Below are 20,052 nucleotides of genomic sequence, written 5' to 3'. Positions count from 1 at the left end.
AGTCCACTTTGGCTAATCCGTACATTAAATCGGGAGCTAGCTGGTTGAATTCCCTTTGTGTGGGAATACTGCTTGAGAGAGTCGTTTTTCAGACTAAAAAAAACCCCAGAAACCTAATGAAATTACATGTGTCAGACTTTAGTTGTGTAACTAGATTTTTAATAAAACATCATTCACAATTACAACGTCAGTAAGAGGATTGCTCACCACAGAAATCTTGATCCAGTTTGTGGCTCGTATTATTAGGTAATGCAAAAAATTGAGCTGAAACACACACGTGTGATTCTTTAAAACTCTGTGAACAGAGCATTGATTGCTATTTTCCCAATTTAAACTAATTTTCAAAATAATTTTTAATGCATGATGCTGCATAGTGTTTTATGCATGTGTGGTAAATAATACATATCTACACAGCAGCGTAAAGCACGCAAATGACTCTGGCGTCACTTGGTACAACATGACTTCCAGTCACTCAAAGCGGCATTCATCTGATCAAAGGCCAATTATGCCATCAGACGAGTACCACTGAACTTATGCCAATTTATGTTAATATGATGATTGGTCTTTCTAGAAGAAAGGAGAGAAAAAAAGGAGAAAAAATGCATGAGTGTAGAGGCATGCTCTTTGAAAACAAAGAGGCCTTCAAAACAGGGTCACATGCTTGTGCAAAATTAGGGGAAGGAGAAGTCATTGTATTGATTTACACAATCATGCATGTATTTTGCTCGGTCAGAAATAGGCCTGTGCTGGAATCACAGCCCCATATATCACATTGGAGGGCCTTCAATAGCCTAGCGGCATGGTGAATGAAGCAACAAAGATTGCAATGTAGTAATGGTAAAGATATGGGTAAGGAGACTGAATTGTCTTAGGCTAGACCTGACAACTGCTGGGACTGTCATGGGACTGCAGAGCAGGTTGAGTTACTGTGAGATCTGTGCAACCACATGCTTTAGATTAAGAGGTGATAATCTCAATGGAAATCCTTGCTTCTATCACGCATAGGGACGAAAACTGGAGTACAAACTCAAGAGGTGCAACTGGATTCTGAGGTATCTCACTTGGAGAAAGATAGCCTGGAAAGTGAGCCTAGTCTGGTTTCAATAAAGAACAAGTACCTGCTGAGCTGCAGACAGTGGGAGAGAGTGAGAGAAAAGACTATCAAAGCCAGAGAGGGGAAGACTTTTAGCTACCTCTCACCACATGAAAACGTTCAATAACGTCCTCTACAGTCACCAGAAATATGTCAATAAGAATAAAACCTTTAAGTTGTAAAATGTAGTTAAAGTTACCACAGTTAAATGTGGTGAAAACTAGAATAAAATAATATTGTTATTATTTAGTGTTAGCTAGTCTCAAACGACTGTATTTAAAGAAAGTAAAAAATAAAAAGAAATCTACCCAAATCTGTAATTTCTGCCTAGTAACAGTGTGAAATTATCACAGAGGTTTACCAAGCAGCTACTGGCAGTGTGTTCATGACAGGCTGTGCTGATAATGGGAGTCACCTATCTATCAAGGTCCTTCGTGCACACACGCCACCTCCCGCTCAGCTGCATCCATGTAGTTAGAGCTGGAACTGACGAGCAGCGGTTTGCCCTCATAATGTCTGGTTGTGTGCAGTTCAGGCTAGAGCAGAGATGAGTGTAAATGACTTTTTGTTGCTTATCTGATCCACGCAGAATCATCTTTTTGAAGTCGTCTTCAAAGCGTGCACTGTATTGTGAGATGGAGTGCCAGTGCAATGATGAGAGCCAGAAGAGGGTTTAGTGCAGATGTAAGCTCACTTTATTGAGGGTCATGGCACTGTGTATAAAATGCACATACACATGATAATTATTTTGTTTATATTTACTTTTTTATTTTTCATTTTCAAAATATTGCAACTGTTTATTTTTTTCCTGGATTTTTTTTTTTTTTTTTGGGGGGGGGGGGGAGGGGGGGGTGGTATTACTATCTTGTTGAAAAAAGTACCTCTATTTAAGAATGCAGTATTCAATGTAAAATATTTTATTTATTTAAATAATTATTGACATTACATACAACACACAATAATAACTCTGACAATCTTTAATATTAAAATTACTTTCAGAGAAAATTAATAACCCAAAGACCAAAATAAATATTTAATTATTGCACATTCTCATTCACTGACTGAAATTAATTTTTTGGTTAAAATGATAAAACTCTTTTTTTTTTAAATGTAGAAAACTGTAAGAACCATATAGTTGTTAAGATTACAGCTGTTTTGGTTTTCTTAGAAAATACATTAATTTAAATGCTAAAATAAAATTACACTGTTGCTGACCCCCCCCCCCCCCAAAAAAAATACAAATACATACATAATGTATATAAAAAATACTTACAAAAAAAAAATTCTCGTTATCATACAAGCTGAATTTTTAAAGCTGACATAAGTTACTCAAACTCATAACTACTAAATTAAATAATAAGTCAAAAATGATAAATAGCTTCAAAATATTTTATTCTTGCAAAATAAAGGCGGTAGTTCAACGCTGTTTATTCACCTAACGTAACATTTAAAGATCCAATTAAAAAAAGCAAAGCTTGATTGTTTTCATTAATATATGTCTTAAAATGTACAAAAGTATTTTAATCCATACATATTAATATATTGCTGTGTGCATTTCTCCGTTCAAATTGTGATTTATCTGCTTTAACCTACATGAAAAAAAAATCGATCTCGTGCGATGCAGAAAGAGGACAATTTAAATGAAACTGAAAACTGAGCCGTTTATTAGACGAATACATGAATACCAAACAATTCTAAACCCACCTACTGTTTCAAATATGATTCTACAAAGTGCACTAAAAAAAATAGAAGATAGCGTCCAACGGAAAATAAGACACGTTGAGCTGTGGAAATTCTGCTTTCTTCTTCTCTCCAAATGCGTAGGTGTACTTCCGCTCCTCGATATACTACTAGTACCTGTACTTTTTACTTGTATATAACACCCGGGGATGAATTTGTTTTCGATAAACTGCGGTGACGCATCGGACAGCGATTGGACATCTTGGTTTCAACTCCTCCCTTATAATAAAGTGTGTGTGTGTGTGTGTGTGTGTTCCCGTTGTAAAACACAGCAATACCGGGCGTCTGCGTCAAGAGGACACACTCCACTCTGCGCAATTACGCGGACTCTTAACTGGCACAGTGATCAGACAAAAACGAAAAAGGCATTTCTACTGAACAAGACTGAAATGGACTTTTAATCACAACACCCTTCTAATTTCGAGGACTTGCTTTGAACACTTCAATGCAGTTTACGGCACACCAGCTGTGAATGTTGTGATATGATTTTTACGCGTGTGCTCTGAGCACAGCTTGTTTGTTTTATAAATATACTTTTTTCTTTTTAGATAGCTTTCTTTCTTCTCTAAAATTGGCTCCCGTACAAACAGCCGCGTTGGATCCCTCGGCTTACTGCGAGACTCCGGTGTATAACCCGGATCTCTGCCCTAATATGATAGCCGCCCAGGCAAAGTTGGTGTATCACCTCAACAAATACTACAACGAGAAATGTCAGTCTCGGAAAGCAGCCATCGCCAAAACCATCCGAGAGGTGTGCAAGGTGGTTTCGGATGTCCTGAAGGAGGTGGAGGTGCAGGAGCCCCGCTTCATCAGCTCTCTCAGCGAGATGGATAATCGTTTCGAGGGACTGGAGGTCATTTCGCCCACTGAATTCGAGGTTGTGCTCTATCTGAATCAGATGGGAGTATTCAACTTTGTGGACGACGGGTCCATTCCCGGCTGCGCCGTCCTCAAACTCAGCGATGGCCGCAAGAGAAGCATGTCTCTGTGGGTCGAATTCATCACAGCCTCCGGTTACCTCTCTGCGCGCAAGATCCGGTCGAGATTTCAGACACTGGTGGCGCAGGCAGTAGACAAATGCAGCTACAGAGATGTTGTCAAAATGGTCGCTGACACAAGTGAAGTGAAGCTGCGCATTAGAGACAGATATGTGGTACAAATCACGCCAGCTTTCAAGTGCACTGGCATCTGGCCACGGAGCGCTGCGCACTGGCCCCTGCCTCACATTCCCTGGCCGGGACCTAACAGGGTGGCAGAAGTCAAAGCGGAAGGTTTCAATCTTTTATCCAAAGAGTGCTACTCCCTGAACGGCAAGCAGAGCTCAGCAGAGAGCGACGCCTGGGTCCTGCAGTTCGCCGAGGCCGAGAACAGACTCCTTCTGGGTGGATGCAGGAAGAAGTGCTTGTCTGTCCTCAAAGCGTTGCGAGACCGTCACCTCGAACTGCCCGGGCAACCTCTGAACAACTACCACATGAAAACCTTGGTTTCCTACGAGTGTGAGAAGCATCCCAGGGAGTCGGACTGGGATGAGAACTGCCTCGGCGATCGCCTGAACGGGATACTATTGCAACTTATTTCGTGTTTGCAGTGCAGAAGGTGCCCTCATTATTTCCTGCCCAATTTAGACCTGTTTCAAGGAAAACCTCACTCTGCTCTAGAGAATGCAGCCAAACAGACTTGGCGACTGGCGAGAGAAATACTGACCAACCCCAAAAGCTTGGAGAAACTCTGAGGTAAAAATAAAATATATTAGTTCACCTCGTCTTAAAAATGTTTTGAAGAGGCCTAATGAGCTCCTAAACGGACACAAAATATTGCCAACCGATTTGCAAGTCTTGTGAAATGTGACTGTCCTCTGTTGTTATGTTTTGGCCTAGCCTGTTTCAAGATGATTTTCTTTTTTAAATAACAGCCTAGCTTGTCACTCTCCCCGTGCACCTTTTGGAGGTGTCAATACTTAAATTTAAATTATTGGCTAATCCAGGAGGCCACCTCAGAAGTGGTTTCTTCCCTCTCCGTGTCACACGGCTGCCTAAATCCTGCATTTCCTTAAACGCTTTAGAATAAAGCCCGAGACAACCTTTGGAAAAACAAAAAAACACATCTGTACATTTTATACTGTAAATACATTCATAGATTGTGATTCGAGTGGTCTGAAATTGTGAATGTTGTTCTGTGACACGTAAATAGGATCCACCTGTTTAAATCTACTTCTGAACTTTTTTTTTCTTTATCTGGTAGAAACGTTTTTAATTTATACTTGCATCAGTGGTAGTCTGATTCACCTGTTTCAATGGACTTTTTCTAATTTTTAAAAGTTTACATTTTGATGGTAGGCGTACGGCATTTTGTTACATTGAAAACATTCCATCGATTTACTTGAATTATTATTTAAAGTACAAACATTTGAATTGTTTTTCTCTACCGTGCTTAGGCCTACATGATTTAAAAAAAAAAAGAAAGAAAAGAAAATGATAACATATATATATAGTATAAATATATATTACAGTTTAATTGGAAAAAAATGCACTTGAAATACACTGGATTATAACATCTGTGATCTGTTTTTTTTATTTCTGTCTTTGATCTAATTTAAAGAGCTAATAAAACGAGCTGTTTTATATTTGTGTCCCATTATGGTTTTATTAAATGTGTATTTGAAATAGTGAAGTAGGCCTAATGCGAAGAAATAATTATTTATTGGAACTTTTCATGTTGGGGGTCTCATGCTCTCGTTAGCATTCTACATTTCAAACTTTCCAAAAGAAAAGAAGGGAGGAAGAAAGAAAAAAAGTAATTTTCTTATTTAACGTTTTCTTATTCAATATTTTAAAGCAATCTAGCAGATTGAAAAAAGAAAAGAAAGAAAAAATGTATTAAGTACACAGCACTGGGGTCCAAAAATATGACCTAATAACAAAAATCTGAGCAATAAACTTATTCAAAAAAAAAAAAAAAAAATACAGAGCATATGCGGAAGAGCGGAGGACTTTATTTTTCAAGAAAACATGAAATCTCGCGTTTTGATTTTATATATAAATAAGACGTAAATGCTTAACACCTGTAAGACGGAAGGGCAAAAAACACCGAGAAGCACGTCTGAAACCAACTGGCCGCTTTAAACTTGAGCTGTACACTTGCTTGCAGGTTACTTACCTTTGAGTCGACCCTTTTGAAGGCAGGGTCATCCTCGTCCACCTCAAAGTAGATTTCAGTGGTGGTGATGGACAGAGTCCCCCGAGCCACCAGGACAGGGGCAACAAGCTGGGCCGGGCTGCTCAGGACCACTGGGCCTGTAGAGTGCAGAGGGGATGGCCACATGCTCAATAAGTAACGCGCAAAAAATAAAAGAGATTATTACTCTTTTTAAAAAAAAAAATTATTATATTAAGTAAAGCGAGATAAGTGTAATTCCGCTAAACTGCCCAATGCGATTACAGTGGGTGCCATCATCTCGCGGCCGATTATCCACAAATCCCAGATGTACAACTACAATCTGTAGTTATAATTATGAATGTATTTGAATCTTTTTTCAAGTATTGCGTTTTTTTTTATTGAAACCTTTAATTCATCAATATAACGTGTACATTGCGGCAATTGTAGGGTTTTTAAAGGCCTGTTTCTGATAGTGGGCATCCGTACATGCGAAAATACAGCGTATTCAGTGGAGTTATAGGGATGTAATTAAAAATTATTACAATAAATTTCAATATTTATATACACTATTAAGGAGAACAAAAAATGCTTTTGCAGTCTGAATGGTTTCCATAAAGGCAATCCAAAAAAGAAAAGAAAAACGCTCTTATTATACATGAGATTAAAATATGATTTTACACAATTGTTATTCAAGACTGTTTTGACAGGGACAAGCCAAGCGACGAATTCGGAAAATTAAATATAAAAATGACAATAAAAAACAGAAATAAATGAAAAAAAAAATACTCTAGTAAACCTCGTTTTCAATTCCAAAAAGTCGTCGAGAGTGTTAAGGTGGGCTTGTGGCCCTGGTCAGCTGATAGTGATCACATCTTTATTTCAGTCTCCTCCCTCCTTCTCCTCCTTCTCCTCCATGTTCTCAGATCAGTGTCGCTGTGGAGTACCGTTACAGTGATTTGTCTGCTCTCAAACGAAACCTCTCGAAATCAGGATATTTATCGATTCCTTAAACTCCAAAGAGCCACTTTAATGTCTCATCAATCTTAATCTGCGCTCCTCGGCCAATTATGGTCGCTAGTGTTACAGGAATACAAGTGGATTTCGGTCTCAACTCCCAGAGCGCCCCTTCATCGCTCTTGCAGGCTGCACAGTTAAACCGCCCTCCCTGATTTTCTTTCCTCAGCGTTGCTCGGATCCATTAACGGTGATCCTATCTGCTGATGCTATCAGCGCAGACGCTACACGTTGCTTACAAGCTTCATATAAGTAACCAGTAACCTCAAGCCTGTTTTTCTGCATGTCTGATAAGGTCTGGTGTATTTGTTTAAAAAGAGAGCGAGAGAGAGAGAGAGACAGCGAGAGAGATTAAAAAGGGAGGGGGAGCACCAATAAGAGTGAAAGTATGTGAATTTGTTCTTACATTAAAATAATATTTGAAATACAATCGATTCTTTTTGTCATAAAGCCTTGAGCAACAATAAAAGTTGACTGCCCTTTTGTTCACACCAGCCCTTAAATTATAAAGCGTTCCACCTCTTACTAAAAGTAACACCTCTAGGACTAAAGCATTGTAGATTTGCCCTGAAGGACTAGGCACAGAGAAATGCTCACAGCATCCATTGCTCATAGGCAGGAAGAGGATTAGGCAGTAATCCCCTCAGGGATCCTTCCATAATTAGGCTATATGGCATTAAAATGTTTACATGAGAATAATGAAATTAGGGGCAAGTTACACAGGACGAGTTGCACAGCATGAGTGGTCTATATAGAGTAAAGCTTAAATTACCAGGCTGATGGGCCTTTGTCTTAAATAAAATGCAAATATTTCTTAAATGACAGGCCAATTTAATGAAGTGATGAAAAGTCTCATTTCATTGTGGTGGGAGTTTGGGAGAACTGCTGAGAAGATGGGTATATTATTACCCACAATCCATCTAGTGGACTGCAGTGTTTGATTAGTGCGTTTAGATTTTATATTATGACAGAAAGAGAAAGGGACATGGGTTACAAGCATACCAGAGGAGTATCATTTACTTACACATCCACTTATAGCAGATACATATATATTTAAATACAAAGACATGAATTTTTTAAACTACAAAAGTACTTACAGATGTTTGAAATGACAAAACAAATTTGGGAACAAAAATAAACTTTTTCTCTTCCTCTCCCATCCTTTGAGATTTACGTTCATAAACATTATGTTGCTTTTTTCTTTATGAAGATGTTACATCTCAAGGGATCGACGCTATGAATGGAGACCTAAAATGGATTCAGAAAGCCTAAATTAGGGAGAACAAAATGGTTGCGGTGCCTAAACCACACTTTGGGGTATATTAACATGGTTCTGGGATGCCAGCTGAGCAGTCATATTTACAGTCTCCTCTTTGATACGAGAGACAGTCTGCGAGGAGGCTCTGACTTCTCCGTTCTTTGTTCTCACACACACACACTTCTATTTTCACCGATTTTGGTAACAATATGTGCATACAAAAAGGTTCATTTAATGCCAGCCCAGGCATAGACAGCATTTCCACTGTTTGTGGGGGGAGCAAAACGAATCATAGGTTCAGTAACCACAACTGCCGGAGCCCATGAGTGCAGGCGCCGCCCCTTTGGCAGCAGTTGCAGGCACTGACCCAGTGGCTGGCAGGAGGAGCGCTGTTGTTGACAAGGATCTAGTCTCAGATCTGTCTTTAAGGCTGTTCATGCCTGAGATTAGATACAAGACAAACATAGACAGAGCATCCTGGTAAAAACATTACCCAAATGTTACAGTGCAGGGGAGCTGCCCTACTGGTAAAAAAAAAAAGAAAAGAAAAGAAAAGAAATGCATTCAACTTCCATTTATCACAAATAGTTATATACATAGTTAAACCAGAATTTACTTATCAAAATCAGTGTCAACCTTCACATTTTGGTTCCTAATTTCAGCTCACACTTCATAAATGTATCTCAAATATTCAACCTCAGGATTTCTGTTTTGTACAGTATCATTATTAATTCTCTGAGGATAAAACACTTGGTTTGTAGGCTAGCTCTCGCGTTGGAGTTTAGGCAGACCAGTGCAGGGTTCATCTGACAGACATGAGTGTTTGACTGCCTGCTGGCCCTGGGACAAAAAGGAGGGGTTAGTGTCCTCCTCTGAGATTCATCTGTGGGATCTTAGAGGGGATTTCACTGCTCAGCAGTGCCCTGGTTCAGACTGACATCCATATGCTAAGCCACAATAACTCTGTAATGCACCACTGTGAAAGAGAGATGTTTATTTAAGTGTCTGGCAATAGTTTTTAGACTATTCCCTTTCACTACATTTTTTTAAAAATGACAGTTTGTTCCTGGAATGAATAAATTCGATTCATGCATTTATATCTGTTACTGTCATGCAAGTTTGTTGCAGCTCTGGTTTTACAGGATTTGGAAATAACAGTTTGGCAACCTAACAGCTACTCAAGTACTAAGATTGTGCAATCATACCACTGAAACTGCAGTTAAACCAACAGAACCTGGTAACATCTTCTAATTATCCTGTTCAGTTTTGTTAGTTTTGAAGACAAGCCAACCACCATGAATGCGCTATCAGGGAAAAACAAATGACAGCACATAACATTTAAACAAAATTTACATCATGACTGAAAAGGCATGTCGGCCAAGAGCTAAAAATGTTATGTATATACAGCATTGATGCAGTGTGCGTTTATTTATATATTCTGAAATTAAAACAGCATCCCATGACAACAGCAACTGCTAACAAAGAGTGATGGGCTTTCACCACTTGTAGAAAAACTGCATCTACTTTTTTTTTTGCTGCTTTTTGTTCTTGTTCACCAGACAATAGAAACATTTTTTGTTTTTGTTTTTTCTGAATGTAGAATGACTGCTAGGGTTAAGTATTCCTTTATATTCTAATAAAATAAATAACTTTATGCATTGCACACACACAAAAAACATCAATCACCAGTTGTTTGCATGAGGTGTTAAGTGAAGATCTGGCTTTATCGACAAGAATGCAGTCCAGCATTCTTGAGCTGCACTCAAAGCTGAAGCGAACTCTGTCTAACTTGCCTTTTAAAGCTATGCCGAGGTTCAAAGGCAGCACAATTTTCTCCAGACATGTATTACTCTGGTCAAATTACAGACGTTTTGGCCAACCACCACCTTTACATACTACAATTCAGTTAGTATGCTACACCACTAACTGAATTGTGCTAGACAAAGTATTAAAGCTGTATTAGGATACTGACTGTGAAGTCAGACAATAATCATACAGGTAACACAAATCTAAGATGTTTTAATCAGTACGATTTCTATTCTTTGGCTCTTCAGAATTAAATAATGCAGCAGAATTAAGAATAATTAAGCTTCTTTAACACCCAAATATAAAAATTTATTCTATTTTAAACGTTTTCCATTCAATAGATTGTATCTTATTATGTTATAATATACAGTAGCTGTCAAGTATGTGTGTGGTATTAGGATTATTTTTTATGGTTAATACCGTCAAATCATTGCATGAGAATAGGTGTATTATCCGACATCCGATATATCACGTTATGCTAAAAGTACCAAACAATTACTGTGCATCATGCTCTTACCAAATATTTCAAGGTTTTTACTTTCAGATATACTTTTACCACTGCAATTTCATTTTAGTGCACTTTAAATGCTATAACACATGCATCCAATGACTTCACCGATTATGCCAGCTATTAGGATGGGAACAAGTAGCAGTGGTGATTTATACTTACCACCCAGGTTGTCCATCTCCTTCTCCTGCAGCAGGCTGACAGCATCGTCGTCTCCATCCAGTATTAGTTCGGTCTCAGAGTTCTGAGTGGTGACAGTTGGGCTGCGGTACACCGTCTTAGACTTGACCACTTCGTCCTTCTCAGAGGCTGTAAAAGCAAGTACGGGAAGAGAGAGCACTAAATGTCGTCTACTGCTCTTTGAAGCTAATAGCAGGATTTGTAACTGTGCTTATATGAGATTGAGATACTTGGTTAATGATTTTTTTTAAATATAATTATTTAAAAGCAGGTGGGGCAGAAGTGTGTGCCTGTAGTTTTTAATTTTTTTCCTTTGATCTTTTTCTTTTTTATTTCAGAAAACTCAGTAGAAAAACAAATAAACATGAAAAGCACACAGAAACATTGCTATCTAATATTGATTTGAGTTCATAAGGCACTATGTTGCATTGGAAGGCTTATAACCTAATTGGGCTATCCAAGCTCAAAACATGGGAACTCATTTCATATATATGTTTAACATAATACACATTGTCCTCTATAGTTTCTATGCAAATATTTTGAAGCATAACGTAATAAAGTGCACATAATGCTATCAGAAGTTTAGCATGAAGGATGCTACTTGCTAGCCCCTATCCATTAGTTTTCTCAGCCACTTATCCACCACCAGTCTATTTCTATTTCTGCTATTTACCACAGAGGTTTTCAGTGCTACATTTTTCCTCAGCAAAACTGTAAAATCCAATCAAAATGTTTAGCAGTTGTACCCTACGACTGAGCAATCACTTGCTTGAAAAGTCAGTGAGGAATTTAAATAAAAGAAAATAAGTGTGTGTTATTAAAGGGGATAATAAATATCGAACAAGAAAACAACACTATTGCAACAGCAGCAAAAATCAAGTTGAAAAAAAAAAAGTTAAACCACACACCCACCAAATGACATTTGTAACTCCTGCATCCATAATACAGACGGCAATCTTACACACACACACACACACACACACACACACACACACACACACACACACACAGTAACAGTTGAGAAAATATAAATGTTTTTGGATAATATTTGGTGGAAAAAAACCTTTTTATTCCTATCTATAAACTAAAATTCAAACATATGGTAAAGTATAAAAACTGAGAAAAATAAAGCACGGAGAATCTCAGCGTGAAATGAATAGTGATACGTGGGATGAACCTGATACAGATGCACACTAATGTACTTGCCATTCCATATAAAAGAATGTCAGAGTACACATTTGCTCACTGACTGCTTTTTCGAGTGGTTGAACATCAGAGGTGTTTTAGCTTTTATTTTTAGACAAGGTCAACAACAAAACGCTACCTGCATCTTAAAAGACCAACAGCTGAGTCAGGCATACGTCTTAAGCTCATAGCAGATTAGAGATATCATTTGCCTCTTGCAGATACTTGACAAGAAGGAGACTGTGCAGACAGCACAATTAGACCAAGACTTCATCATATGGCTATAGTGAAGCATGTGTTCATACATCCTTGAAAAAAACAAAGAGCTCCAACAACACATTTATCAGCTTAAATCAGCACATCTCCAACATGTGCCTGCCACACAGCCGCTCAAAGCGTTCATGTGAATTTGTCTTTCTGACGTCCAATGTGGGAAATAACCAGAGGAGAAATTTGCGCTTGCGAAAGGAAGAACACATATCAAGAAACGGGAGGTGGCTGACACCAGCCTGACATGTTTCCTTTCAGCACAGTTCTTAATTCGCCTCTCCCTCCCCTGAGGAACATGTACCTTGTCTTGAAGAGGTCACATTTGACTGTTGTCAACACTGCTACCAAGAAAAAAGTCTGCTTCCTGCTCTGTCTCATATCTGGAGTGCTTTCATCAGACGAAAGGAAGCAGTCTGAGCATTTCGGAAATGAATTCTGCGCAATGTTAAAGCCAAAAGCCAGCCAGCGGTCAGAAATCAAAGCAGAAAGAGAGAAATTTAAAACTGTAATTCTGTAAACCATCATTATACTCAGAGTAAATGAGGGAAACCTCGGCAGACAGGCCGATGTTCTGATTGGCAAGGCTGGACAGGGTTGAGTAGACCAAATAAACCATGCTGATTTCTACATGCAAACGACCAACATCTCCTTTTTTTAGGGCAGGCAACAATGCAGGAGGAGAGGACTGAACCCAGCTTTGCCCAAAATGCAATTTAGTTCTCAGAGAAAAGAAAATGAATAAGGTTATAAATAAGAAATGGAGTGGTATGACATGTAGGAGAAAATGTGCTGACATGAAAAGCAATGTTCTCTAGAGTCATGGCCCTGGATGGACTCTCATATTAAAAGTGCTGCTGTGAGAAGAGTCAACAATTTGTCACCATTACTGGACTTGCTGTGCAGTCATGTTGAGACAGGCTCATTAGAAAGCTTTTCATGAGTTCACCCTGGGCGAACGTAGCAAAACAAGAGGAGTGTTCCTTCAAGGACCTGATATGACTCATGTGATTGACACAAAATAAAAATGAATGGAGATGAAGGCTGGCTGATGAAGATGTGTGTCGCCTACTGAAGGACATGTCATAGTCTTTTCAGCTCTATGCTTTAGCAATAAAAAAAATAGATGGAGTGAAATGTGCCTTATGAATTATCTTATTTTGCATTTGCAGGTAAAATTGATATAATTATGTTTCTGATGTAGCGCAACAATAAAAAATACAACATCCACTGACAGAGCTCTACTTACACCCTCACCAGTCAGGTGGTCAAGTCTGTCATTTATATAGTTTAGTTGAATATTTGACTCTGTGATACCCATTTAGCACCAATAAATTTATGATCCACTTTGGTTGATTAATATATGTGCTCGTGTGTTTTCATTCAAGTTTTTCTTTTGTAGTTTCCAGTTTACTTTGATATGCAGTCACTGTTTTCTCCAAGGTTAACTTCCTGGTTGCGGATAAACTCTCATGGATGGATGCATATGAATGTCCTCTACTCCATCACACTGTAATGTTTTGCTATGATATGTTTCAACCGTGCAATAGTGGACTTTGAGGTAAGATCTCTCTCTTTTTTGGTGGGTTGCCATGTTTCTAAAGCGCCGACTTGTTGATTTAACATCAAACTCAATGCACCATTCAAACATTAAAAACAGCAAGAAAAGAGTTTGCTATGTTTTTGTGGGGTTGGCTTTAGTAGGCTTGAATGCAACAATTCGGAGTTTAGGATTGGAGAAAAAGTAATAGATGTTCTTTTTGTATTTTGTTTCCTGCCTGCCTTGGCAATAATTAAATCTGGAGAGTTGTGTAGTTTTTGTATGTCTTAACGCCACAATGAAAAGACTTGGATGAATACAGTTTTTAATTTGAGATACTGCTTAATTTTCTTTTCGGTAATGTGCTGGGACACAGTTCCTCCTCAGTAAATTTAGAATAAATAACAATAAAAAGCAGATGTCTGAACCAACTTCTTGGACTGTTGTACTTATTTTGGTTTTATGAATTCCCCAAATTATACACATTCATTTTTTTTTTTTTTTTGGCCTAAAGGTTTTCTGTGAGAAAACTTCTCTAAGACACGGTTAATGTCAAAGTTTGCATTTCAGTCCCAGGAAAATCTTTACGTAAACTTAACCAAGCAGTTATTATATTTTATTGTATTTCTTTATTTAGCCTAATTCTAATCAAACTGAAAACTACAAAATAATAATGATAACAATAATAAAACAAATAAGCATGCAAAAGAGAGGGGGAAAAAAAGCTATGTGGTAGAAAGCTCTGACTGCCTCTCACAAGCCCGAGCTGCTGGCTCATATCCTGATCAACAGCATTAACATAACATAGAATAACATACACAGCAATCTGTGAAAAGCTACTGTCACTGACTCCTGAGTGTCACAGCAGTTTGCTTTTAAGCTCTTTAGAAACAGTTCCACGAGGAGCTACCGATCACTGGTCTCCTGGGTCGTTTTGTTCAATCACCGAGTTGAAACTGCCTCAGAGTGCACTAATTACACTCAGTAAAGTGCAATGCAGAGCTTTCATGACCTCAGTGGAGGCTGATGAAGACCTGCCGGCTGTCACTAACAGAGGCCGTCTCTGAACGCACAAAGTCCGGAGTTCACCCTCTTGGATATGCAATGCCCAATGTGGCACAACTTTCCTAAAAACACTGAGTCTAACTTCATCTTTAATTTTTGCCCTGGTCAGACAGATTTGTTATATAGAGTTTAAAATATGCTAAAGAATTAAAAAAGTTATTCAGTTGTTCAGTTCAAATAAACTTTATAAGCTTAGATAAAGGCTCCCATTTTGAAAATATTTTAGGGTTGAGCAGTTTTATTACACAATGTGGACAAGATGAGCTTTGAAAAGACTTCAAAGGAGCATTTAATCAACTATAGCAACACTGCCAGGGTCCATTCTTGATATACTGTATTGATACAGATTGAGCGTTGTGGCACTGGAATTTTATTTTTATCTCAGTAGTGTAGTGTAAGCATGGCTTTTTGCAAGTCTTATGTATAATATAGACCCTCCCTCTTACACTTTTCGCCATTCCTCAAAAAGAAATCCACAACATCCTTCTCTCATATGTTCATCCCAAAATCAATTCTCCTTGTTTGTCCTCCAGCCTGTGGTCCTGTTTATCCATTTTTTTGTTAAGAGTCGCCCACTAATGGAGACGATGTCAGCTTAATAAAGTAAATGGCACTTTCCAAAGAACACGGTTCAAAAATGTATTTTATTATTAGCTTTGTTGTGAGCGGTTCTGTTCAATTATGATTGTCAACTGTATCGCTCTTCCTTTCTGAGGAAGCATCCATCTATCCATGATTAGAGTTTCCTCCTTATGCAAGTAAACATTAATGACACTACTCTGCAATCTTAGCTAGCTGCATTCTTGTTTTGGCTGATAAATGTACACCAGTGAGAAATCAGTTCGTACTCAGAACAAGGTCTGTGGAAGCATTAAATTGTGGATCGTGATTTCTGGAAAGTGACACTTTTTATATGTAAATGCCACCTGGTTCCATTATATTTAACTGCAGGAAGACATAGTGCCAAAACAGGAAAATTCACACCAAAGTAATCTAGACACATAAATAGCAGTATGAGCCACAGGGAAAATCTTCAACAGTTTGTTACATCTTGTAATTCACTTATTATGCTATAAATAAAACTCCATATATTTGGAAGAAAAAACAAAAACAAAACTTGTATCTGAAGATAGACCCCAACTTAAAAATCTCAAGTCTGACTTTAAAAAAATAAACTCTAGAGCTTCTTCAGGAGCGTTGCTGTTTTATAAAAACATAGATTATTTACAACACAATCACCAGACTGCACTATCATTCACACAAGTTTTGCACACTCATTCCAACATCTATAGAATATGAACGCTATAGAACAGTTTAAATATATCTCTTCCGTTTCCCAGATTCAAATCCTGTCCTCCTACGCTTGGTCTCCACAGGCTCCACATTCCACAAGAGTCCTGTTCATGGGATTGCATTACTGTGAATGGCGATGCAATTCTGCCTCTTGTCTCTATACTTTTATTTACTTTGCACTGAAAGATGAAATGAGGGAGGAGGGGGGAATGACAACTTCATACTTCCTGCAATGCGGGCCATCTGTATGTGTTTTAAGTGTGTAAATGTAAACATAACAACTTTGATGTAAGGGAGTTTATACAGTGCAGACGCTTCCTCTTGGGGTAATCTTTATCCAATATCCTGGAATAATCAGAGGTTACAAACAATCTCTTCTCTTCATCAAAACATTAAAAAACAAGGTCTAATAATCCCCACACCTCCATATACTTGCTGAAAAGCTGCATTCAAATGCTGTTATTTTGGATTTACATGTTAGCCAGCTCATTTATCTTCATTTAATATCTGTGATTATAAAGCTGGAGCGAGCTGGAGAAGGTTAATATCACATCATGACTCTGCCTCCGCAGAAGTACAGAGCTATAAAGATCTCTGCCTGGGGCAATCAGCTCTGAGAGAAGGTGCTCACCTGAAATGAGACAGCAAGGACACTCGGAGGTAAAACACCCCGTTAAACATTTGGATCAATATTAACGTGACTTCCATTTCATGCTTGCCCAATTCCAATCACCTAACAATATACTCGGATACTGGGCGGAGGCTGGCGGTAACAGGGCAGGTTATTACAGGAAGAGGGCAGAGACAGAATGTGCTGGCTAAGCTGTCAATGCTGCTAATAGACAACGAGGTAGAGTTTAAAGCAGAGTTTAACCTCCCATCACACATGTCCGTGATTGTACACACTCTTGCACACACATTGTATAAGTTACACTTGTACTAGTTTTAACAATAACTTGATTTAAACAAATACAGATTACATTTAAAGTTGTGTATTAAATATGAATGATATCAAAACTCCACAGAGGACATTCTTTTTCTGAGATAAACACCAAACTCACTAAAACCTTATTGCAAAATACATCAACGTTTAACATGTGCTACTAAGTCTGAAAATACCATCAGTGAAAAAAAAAAAAGAAGATAAAAAGCAGTTAAAATAATTGGTAAAACTTGTGAAATATAAAAAATCTTCTTAATATCAAAGAGAAAACACAAAAGAATGCGGTGCCAACAACCATGCAAGCCACTCGCTGAAATGTTGATTTAAAAAATGTTCTATTGCACTTTCATTTTACCCAAGACTGACATTTACTCTGAACACAATCATGGCAGTCTGCCCTCTTCAAACTCAAATGGTGCCTGAGTGTATACTGTCATATACTGCTGTCAAACCAGGAACTGGCTATTCAGTTTAGACAACCTGCTGGTTTTCCAGTAGTCTCTGATTTTAAAGCTTCAGTAATGACTCTCATGGGCCAAGTCAAACAAGCCTCTTTGTTTTTCTACTATAGTGCCTATGCTGCCTGGAAGCCACTAAAGAGTTGTATAGCATCTCCATCAAACCCCAGAAACAAAGTCTGGATATGACAAATGATTTCCAACCTCTCAGCCTTTGCACCAGGATTATCTACAAAGAACAGGTCCTATCCTTAATACTATGCTAATTAAAAGTGAATACTCTTGTAAAAAGCACAATGTGTCATAATCCATTTTTTTTAAAACTGCCAACTGTCACTGCCAAAAAAAACCCTGCTGAAGCTGTAACAAAGAACAAAAGGTTTCTCATTTTAACTCATAACAAAAAAATGGCCTCAACTGCGCAACCACATCAAAGACTGCTGGAAACAGCCTGAAAGTGCAGCTCACCTCTCATGGAGAGCAAGAGGGCCATCCGACCGCAGGCGATCCCTTTCACTTGACAAGTTTATACATTATTCCGCTCATTAAAACCACCGCATGCCAGCAGGACTTCAACAAGTCTTCCGTCAACCTCATTGAGGTCCTAATGTCACATTGCAGAAAGAAAACTGAAAGCTCCAAAACATTCTGGTGAACGAATGACGTAAATAGCAAGTAAAGTTCACAGTATGACAGGTGTTACCTGAGTCAGTAAAGCAGCTAATTCAATTCAATTCAATATTATTTATATAGCGCCAAATTACAACAACAGTTGCCTTAAGGCGCTTATTATAAAGGTAAAAACCCTAGATTAATACAGAGATAATGCATACTTTGAGCACCTGCACAGTGAAGTTTGACAAATAAAAATGTGTCTGGTTTGTAACTGATATATTGTTTTCTTTTTCTTTTTCATATGAACTGAGTTAAAGTTATCTTAAGAACAATAAATGAATAACAAAATACAGTAAATGTCAGTGTTGAGTGGAAGGTGAGTGGGAGGAGAGTTTATTGCGGATGTTCTGATCTGTTAAGCATTTAGTGCCACTTTATTTATTGGTAGGCAGGATTGATGCAACACAATGCAATTTCTTCATCAAAGATTCTTAAAAGCTCTTTGATATTTTTAAGTGGATTAAAAAAATACTAATTTAACATTAATTGACTTGAGCCCTTCTTACAATGGAAGCAATAAAAAGCTGAAAAGCCATGTTTGTACTTATCGAACGTAACAGTGGACCACTATAAAAAAAAAATGCTATTTCTATATGGGTGGAGCATCATCCACTGAAACACCAGCTCATCTTCATGTACAGAGTTGCCATGATGTACATACTACAGCAGCCATGATAGCGCAAGAGCTGAATGTAGCCAGATGACATCCCGAACCCAACCCACCAGTCTGTTCAGTAGCTCAAAACTGAGGCACAATGAGGTCAGGGAACATTGTCATGATCATGCATGCGTCTGCAACCATTATAACAAGGCTACGCTGACCACAAAGAGTTCCCTGCTTTCTGTTTTCCATAAAGTTAAAATGGGTCTTACTCTATTAATTTCAGCCTCAATACATTCAAACTTGTGCCATTAAACATCTGCGGTGCTATTCAATTACAGACAGGAGAGTATTGCCAAGGGATTTTAACAGTACTGAGTAGCTTTTAAAAGTCAGTGTGGCAGGATATAAAGAAATAACCGACAAAAGGTGGTGGGCAATGCTGCAAGGCTGCCTCGGTCAATGAGAAAGGTTTGAGGCATGAAGAAGAAAATAATAAAGCGGGAGAGCCAATTTGCTCTAGAGTATGTGTTGCAATGATAATAAAAAGTGCAATAAAATGGATGTGTCATGTTCAATTCACAGGACTCATAAAAAATGTTACCTATAAAAATTTCTGCTAAGCAACATGTTAAACCATATGGACAAGCGGAGGCTAAACTTTAATCCTTTTTCAAAAATGTTTTAATGGCAGCATTGAAGCATTGAAATGGGATAATGCTGGATGTGAATTTTTAGTCGCCTAATTATGAAAACTTTCTTTTTTTAAATGCACATCCCATAAAAACTCACCATACTCTTGCAGTTCCTTGCATACGACATCTAGGTGGGTGGAGCCAAATGGGTTTCTGACAAATCTCCGCCTTCGCCGCAGGTCATCTTCCCAGTAGTCAAGACGCCAGAAGTCATGCAGCTGACTATGGAGGAGACCAAAGGACAGGCAGGTTAGACAGAGCAAACAATGATGAACTGATTACACCAGCCACGTTCTTATCAGAGGAAAACATCTTGTGGAGAAAAACCAGGCCATAGTTAGAAGGCATATTAAGCTGGGCCTCTGCATACTGCATGCACCGACCTACTAATGTTAGTCCTGCTAATGCTATAGCATCAGAAGAGCAGGGAGCAGCAGCAGCCGCTGCACGCATAAATCACCAGTACTCCCATTAACAAATACAGCATCAAATTACAAGTATAAATGGCACAGCTTGCCTCCTTTTTACAATGTTTTTTAACAAGTCTTGTAAATCAAAGGTAGGAACCTCAACGC

At 38.3% G+C, this 20,052-nt stretch overlaps 2 protein-coding genes across 3 annotated transcripts in view; one reads left to right on the top strand and one right to left on the bottom strand.

The window, feature by feature from the left end:
• The window catches only part of nbeab (neurobeachin b), a 215,970-nt gene that overhangs the window by 58,057 nt on the left and 137,861 nt on the right, over positions 1–20,052 (bottom strand). For both annotated transcript variants that reach the window (XM_086262085.1, XM_086262086.1), the window contains exons 38-40: positions 19,575–19,699; positions 10,738–10,884; positions 5,990–6,126 (exon numbers count right to left, since the gene is read on the bottom strand). In XM_086262085.1, the coding sequence (XP_086118211.1) occupies positions 5,990–6,126; positions 10,738–10,884; positions 19,575–19,699 (409 nt within the window). The remainder of the gene's footprint in view (positions 1–5,989; positions 6,127–10,737; positions 10,885–19,574; positions 19,700–20,052) is intronic.
• On the top strand, positions 3,076–5,456 carry mab21l1 (mab-21-like 1). Its single transcript, XM_086262079.1, has one exon. The coding sequence runs from the start codon at positions 3,486–3,488 to the stop codon at positions 4,563–4,565; it is 1,080 nt and encodes a 359-aa protein (XP_086118205.1). The 5' UTR covers positions 3,076–3,485; the 3' UTR covers positions 4,566–5,456.

The sequence above is a fragment of the Aulonocara sp. 'chitande type north' Nkhata Bay genome, linkage group LG14 (assembly GCF_057382095.1).
Source record: "Aulonocara sp. 'chitande type north' Nkhata Bay isolate Kocher_YH1m ecotype deep benthic linkage group LG14, A_spYH_male_GT1.1, whole genome shotgun sequence".
Lineage (NCBI taxonomy): Eukaryota > Metazoa > Chordata > Actinopteri > Cichliformes > Cichlidae > Aulonocara > Aulonocara sp. 'chitande type north' Nkhata Bay.
Note: the sequence above shows the minus strand (reverse complement) of the source record. Positions and strands in the feature narration are given on the sequence as shown.